General features: G+C 38.9%; 2 protein-coding genes across 2 annotated transcripts; one reads left to right on the forward strand and one right to left on the reverse strand.

The window, feature by feature from the left end:
- Positions 1-2,480, forward strand: LOC106342908 (F-box/kelch-repeat protein At3g61590-like). The gene is made up of 2 exons (XM_013781970.1): positions 1-411; positions 1,116-2,480. The coding sequence occupies exon 2, from the start codon at positions 1,127-1,129 to the stop codon at positions 2,342-2,344; it is 1,218 nt and encodes a 405-aa protein (XP_013637424.1). The 5' UTR covers positions 1-411; positions 1,116-1,126; the 3' UTR covers positions 2,345-2,480.
- Positions 2,481-5,594: 3,114 nt separating this feature from the next.
- LOC106338493 lies at positions 5,595-6,251 on the reverse strand. The gene has a single exon (XM_013777455.1). It carries the CDS (start codon positions 6,249-6,251, stop codon positions 5,595-5,597), a length of 657 nt encoding a protein of 218 aa, XP_013632909.1.
- Between the last annotated feature and the right edge of the window lie 703 nt (positions 6,252-6,954).

Consider the following 6,954-nt stretch of genomic DNA (forward strand, 5'->3'; position numbering starts at 1 on the left):
TGAAAAAAAGAAGAATAACAGCAAAGAGCAAAGGACGTCTTCTTCTTCTTCTCTCTTCTCTCTTCCTTGAGCTTGCTTGCTCCTCGCTTTTGTCTTCCTTCATCACTGTCTGTATCAACAATCAAACCCGAAACGTCTCTTCTGTCTGTTAATTCAGATTAAGTCTCAGTCTCTCCCTCTCGTCTCCTTGATGAGCACTTTTCCTCATTGACAAATCCGAAATCACGACAGACCCATTTCATTTCCATCTTCTATTTTGTAATAAAAATTTCATCTTTCGTGTCTTCTTAACAGAACCAACATCCAAAGAATCGGCATTCCTCTCGCAAAGCTGTAAAAACCGATACTTTTCTCGGTTCAAATCTCGAGAATTCTGAAAATTCAGAGACCCACGAGTTTCCTGAACCAAAGGTGTGTAGTGAATCGAGATGGGTTTCTGTTTGATTTCATTATCGCTGTCTGCTTTTTAAATTTCTTCATTGATCTGTTCCGTGTTCGTAATCTTTGGTATCTAATGATGTGTGCTGTTACCAGATGTAAGCGTTTAGCCTAATTTCATATGCAATTAATCATTTAAAAAAAGGCAAAACGTCTTTTTATTGGTATCTAATCTCTTTATTAATCTTGACGTTGAACGGATGACACAACCTTTCTCCTTTCCTTTTAATTATTAACTTTTGGTTACTGTCTGAAAAAATGTATTGCAATTGTAAACTATGCATGTCTCCTAAAGCAAATCTGATCCAAAGTGTTGTGTCTTGATTTTTTTTATTGTTAAACCGTACGAAATTTGATTTGAAGAGGTTCTCTGTTGTGAAATGGATGATCTATGTTGTATCTTTTGTTGAGGAGATTCTAATTAAGTTTCTTTTTTTTACTTAAAATATGATTTGGAAACTTTGAATTCTTATAATATTTGTTTTGTTATTTATTTTGATGTTCTTCTGCTAATGGATTCTTATAAATTTCTTGACTATTTGTGTTATTTTTAGTGGTTTTTGTTGAGGCTATAATCAAGTCTTCTATTTAGAATCTGATTTTGGAAGCTTTGAATTTTTACGAATATCATCATATTATTTTGTTATTTATTTGATGTGTAAAAGGGTTATTTTCAGTGGCTTTGAGGATGGAAGCAGAAACGTCTTGGACCACTTATCCATACAACTACATGACTACATACATCCCAGAAGCTGAATCATACTCTGAGCAGAGCGATGATGATGAAGAGACCAAACTCCAAACCTTTGCAATGGATTCTCTTCTCCCCAACGATCTACTAGAAAGAATCCTCTCCTTTCTCCCCATCGCAAGCATCTTCAGAGCTGGCACGGTCTGCAAAAGATGGAACGAGATTGTCTCTTCTCAAAGATTCTTATGGAACTTCAACAACAACTCTGTTTCTCAGGGGCCTTGGTACTTCATGTTCACCACCACTGATGATCCATCCGGTTATGCTTATGACCCGGTTATCAAAAAATGGTACAGCTTTGATCTCCCTTGCATCGAGACGTCGAATTGGTTTGTTGCTTCCTCTTGTGGATTGGTTTGTTTTATGGACAATGACTGTAGAAACAAGATCTATGTCTCAAACCCTATCACCAAGCAATGGAGGAAGCTCGTTGAACCACCGGGTCATAAGGCTACAGATTACACAGCATTGTCTACCTCCATGAACCGAGCAAAACAGAGTTACTCTGTTTCTATAGTGAAGTCAAAGCAAGTTGCTGGAGATTTCTTCCAATGGGATCTCTCTATTCATCTCTACAGCTCTGAGACAATGACGTGGACAACAAGTGTAACCGATGTCTTAACCGGGTGGAGAGGAGGAGACGAGAGTGTGATCTGCAACAATGTTCTTTACTTCTTGATTTACTCCACAGGAGGCAACTCTGATCATCGCCACGGTTTGATTGCTTCTAACTTATCGTCGTCCACATCATCCTTGATGAGGAGTTTCATTCCAATGCCGTGTGCTTTAACCTGCGGGAGGCTGATGAATCTCAAGGAGAGGCTTGTGGTCGTTGGAGGGATAGGGAAACATGATAGGCCAGAGATTATCAAAGGGATTGGGATATGGTGTTTGAAAGAAGGAGGAGAGTGGCAAGAGATGGCGAGAATGCCTCAGAGATTCTTCCAAGGGTTTGGGGAGTTGGACGATGTTTTCGCGAGTAGTGGCAGTGATGATTTGGTTTATATTCAGAGCTATGGATCTCCTGCGCTTTTGATGTTTGATATGAAGTTTAAGTGTTGGAAGTGGTCTCAGAAGTGTCCCGTCTCTAAGAAGTTCCCTCTTCAGCTTTTTACTGGGTTTTGCTTTGAACCAAGACTTGAGATCACTCCATAGCTTTGAAGAAGAAAAAGAAGATGATTCTATGGTGATGTTTATAAAATGATTGAGAAAATATATTCAGGAATATTGTTGTTATTACCATATATTTTGAAGTTTAATCAACTGAATCCTCGTGTTTCAAAAAAAAAAAAAAAAAATAAATAAATAATCAACTGAATCCTCATTTTCTGTCTGTGTCTCGGTTGCTCTGTTAAAATAGAAGAAACCTTTTTAACAGTGTGGCCCACAATATCTACTAGTTCTGAAACTAGAGGTTGTCTGGTTGCTGTTCCTGGACCTGGAGGCTGGAGGGTAAATAATTGTTTGCATAATATATGTATCTACTATAGATAGCCGTATGTTTTGTAATGTGTTATCTATTGTAGATAGCTGTATGTTTTGTACTTGACCTGTTTTCATGATGGGATTTGTCAGGTTTGGCAGTGTTAGGTTTACAAGTACTGGACAACAGCTATTTTGTTGTATTTTATAATTCTCCAAGTGTCTCACTTATTTCAGTTTGTATTAGCTTTAATAATTATTAACTGAATTTTGATATGATATATAAATAAGTATGGATTCTGCAGTGTTTTTCTTTTCCTTAAATAATGTTTATAGTAGTTTCAAACTATCAATACCGAAAGCGACATAACACACTAGAGTTCGCCCTAGTCCTCTGTGACACGAGAATCGAGACAACTCTGAAATCATCATTTTTTGATGTCGGTGGGATCTCAAACCGCTGGCGTCGAACCTCCCTCACTCTTGGTTGTTCTACTCCTCGTTTCTTCCACATTTTTTCTGTGTTTGTCGTCTCTTTGGCCACCGCCGTAACTTCTATCGACGTTTTTTCTCGGAAAATGGTTGTCGTCGAAAGTTACAGCTTTTGGCTGCTCTTTTACGGGTTTGGTGTCACCAGATCCGACCGTTCTTGGGGAGTTCCCCTGTCATCCTCTTCCACCGCATCCTTCATCTTTCGCAAACGCCGTGTCTCAACATATCCTCTTACCACTAACGCCGAGCTTCCCACCGGCGATTATCAACCCCATTTTGGGGAGAGAATCGTTCGTCGCTACGGATCTAGTTTTTACCGGTCAAATCTGCAACCAACTCCACATATCGCAAGCCATAGTCTTTCGTTGAAGCAGTCCCGTGGTGAAAGCTTTAACCCTAGACGACCTCTTCCACGGTTCTTGACCTCGTATCCACCGGACCGGAGGACGGAACCGGCGCTCCTCCCCTCACTGGACTCAGCTCGGCCGTCCGCACATCGTTGCTCTCACATCGCCGTTAGTCTGTTTCACCGGAGCGTCATCTCAATCCTCTACGCTGAGGTGGGCCAACAAAGGTTGGTTATGGGTTTCATAAGCCCATCAGTTTTTAATTGTAACATTCTCAGTCCAGTTTCACAGCCCACTAAGAAGTGGGGGATCTTGGTCTATTTAGCCATTTTTCTGGAAATTTTTGGTGGGTTCACCAAGGTTTTTACGGAAACGAATTTGCACTCATTGGATCATTTCATAACTTTTCATTTACCGGTGGGCTCACCGGGACCATCATTATCATCATTTGCTTTCTTTTTAAGGAGTGATCTCCCTCCAATTCTATGGAGGTGTTTATCCATATCTATAACCGTCTTGCAATCTTGTGGAGCGGTCTGTTCGGGGAAGCGGTTTGTTCGGGGCCTAAAAATGCGGCGGGATTCATTTCGACGAGTTTCCGAGGTTCGGATTGGATGTTAACGTCACAATTTAAGGTGACTATCTCTCTGCTATCTGACCATGTCGGGAAGGCTACACTGACGCATTCAAGCACCATCTTGAGTTCGCTGTCATCTTCTTCTTTTGAAGATCTATCCTTGTTATCTTATGTTGTTGTAGTTGATGTTTTCAATCAAAGAGGATGGACAATTCCCTCTATCATTTGTAATCAAGCAAGTTGAAGTTAATGAAAAAGTTGTGTTTCAAAAAAAAAGTTTCAAACTATCACAAAAATAATTTTATTTTGTGTGTCATTGCAGTAAGACAAGTAAATGGCACGCAGACAATTACTCTCAAATCAGTAGAGATCTAAAACACCAAATCATAGGATAACCACATTGATGATTAATAAAGTTTACTGAAAGTAATATTACTTGAACTGTTGAACATATTGTATAAAAGTATATACTAATTGATCTGAATATATGAAAGAGCTCTGGCTCATTTCTTCTACTTGAGTGTACTGCTTGGAGTAACCTGAAATAAAAGGGTTAAGAAAATGAATCACAAAAAGCATGATGATATTGGTCAATGGGTTCAGGATTTAACCTTAGCATGCTGCATGGTGACTAAGACTTGCATCCACAAGATGAATATGACGTATTTGATCATCATATTCATACTAGATAGCTCACTTTTTTTGGTGGTGCTCTTTAGTCATACTAGATAGCTCAAATGGATGATCTGCTCAAACAACCTTATAAGGATGATAATTTATAGAGTTAAAGGAAGCTGAGTTTATTAATTAAAGTTCCTAATACTGATCCTTGGACAATTTTGGGTCAGGTAAATTTAGGTCACTCTCATTCATCTCGTATCATTTGATTTCGTGTCCTTCTTTGTTTCTTTTCTGTAGAGTTTTTGGTGGTTTCTGTGCAGGTACATCGCCTCAAGCCAACCAATTGGCAAAGCCTGCACAGCAGATGATGTGTATGAAGCCGGTTATCCTCCTGATGGAAGAGATTCTCTCAAGACATTCAGATTGTTCGTGATTACTTACCTGTCTCTGTTGGAGAGAGATCATGGGATCCTATTTTAGCTCCTGGATCAGCAACGCGTATTAGTCCGCTCTTCTTAAGTGCTGTGAGATTAGTTGAATAGTGTGCAGTCTTGGGTGCAAACTTTTGGCTCTGATATTTTGGTATATGGCCAGACAGTAAGATTCATATATTTAATACTAAAACATGTTTTGAGTCTCCAAGATTCACAACAATACTAGGCCTTCAAACTCACCAACTTTGCCATAACAATCTTTTTTTGAATCATTAACACCAAGACAGATCCTCGGCTTTCGCCTAAACGTGGTACTAATTTTTTGGAATTGAAATTGTAAACTAAGAACAAACGGAAAGTAAAAGGATAAACAGAAAATTGAATATGCATTAATATTTTAAACTAGAGAAAGTTTTTCACAGATGCAGTTACAAATCAAAGCATAAAAAGAAAACTAAAACGATAACTACATAGAGTCAATCCCTTGCTGCTGCCAGATGAGTTTCAAATCTTCACTTGCTCTCTTGAGTTGAAGGCCCTTCTCCTAGGATCAATTTCTGCCACAACCAAAACTCTTGTGAATGCTGTCGGAGGGAAGTGTCGCCATCCGGAGAAGAGAGCAAAACCTTATATCCACGGCTGGCCATGAAACTCAAAGAAGTGTCAAACTTCTTATCACCAGATATGAGGAGAAGATAACAAGGAGGTGGATGATTGAAATTAAGAATCATCATCTCCCGTGCTAAAATCGCATGAACTCTCGTATATTCATCATCCTCTTCATGGTTGCAACGTGGAAAACTTTTCCGACAGGCGTCGCAAGTTACTTCTCTTGATGGAACGTTGAAAGTTTTAACACGGTCATCCTTGTCGAGAATCTGGTACCTAGCTTCAGCGTCTGCTTCGTTGATGTCTAACATGTAGAGATCACCAGAAGCCACCACGGTGTTGATGGTCAGAGCAGGATCAAGCGTCTGTAATCTTTGTTGGATTTTAGTAAACAGAGTTGACATGTCGTATCCAGAGGGAAGCAGGGCGTTGTTCCAATCCCATATGACATGTACATTTTTAGATTTAAGTCTAAGTGTTGCCTCGTCATCATCATGAGCTTTAGGTTTAGGTTTCATCTCAAAACGCGGAAGGGGATCACCGTTAAATTTGGTAGCCATGATGGATGATGAAAGACAAATCGAATTTTGGGAGAGGCAAGAAGAAGATGCACAAAAGTGTTTAGGGCTCGAGAACTTTTTATCACACAATCTTTTATTGGAAGAATGTGGAGCACACCTCTCTATTTATAAACACACTTGAGATAATTCAAGCTTCCAATTTCTTTTTTGAAAAGAAAAGGAAATTAACATATATATTTTTTGTCTGCTAAAAGGAAACTTAGTATACGTTTCCTTTATCAGATAATCGACGGAGAAAAGGAAACTTAACACATATTTCCAATTTCCTTTCATAGATGTTGTGTTCCTCTAGTAACCAACGAAGAACAAAACAAAAATAATTCCTCTCTCCTTCTCACGAGAAAACAATTTGATACGATGAATCACTGCTTTTCACTTTATCGACGTTGAATCACTTATAGCCGTGATCCTCGTCCTTATCTTTGCAGTGCGTCGTCACGAACACCAAACCAGAAACTGTTATTCTCTCTCTCACCTCCTTTTCACTGAGAACTCTCATCGACTCGTGTCGCCGACAAGTCTGTTAAGTGATTTTCATAAATTATATTTCATTTCGTGTTTTAAAATCCTTATGTTAAGAAATAACTTATAATTTATAGTATCGAGAAATTTAAATAAGAGTAGAATTTGATACCCGTAGGAAGCAAATAACACTAGTATAAGGGAGAGAGTTTATTATAAG

Source organism: Brassica oleracea, chromosome C4 (assembly GCF_000695525.1).
Source record: "Brassica oleracea var. oleracea cultivar TO1000 chromosome C4, BOL, whole genome shotgun sequence".
Taxonomy (NCBI): Eukaryota; Viridiplantae; Streptophyta; class Magnoliopsida; order Brassicales; family Brassicaceae; genus Brassica; species Brassica oleracea.

What these genes read in the sequence shown, in the direction of transcription:
- LOC106342908 (XM_013781970.1), top strand. Translation starts at nt 1,127, where the DNA reads ATGGAAGCAGAAACGTCTTGGACCACTTATCCATACAACTACATGACT.
- LOC106338493 (XM_013777455.1), bottom strand. Translation starts at nt 6,251, where the DNA reads ATGGCTACCAAATTTAACGGTGATCCCCTTCCGCGTTTTGAGATGAAA.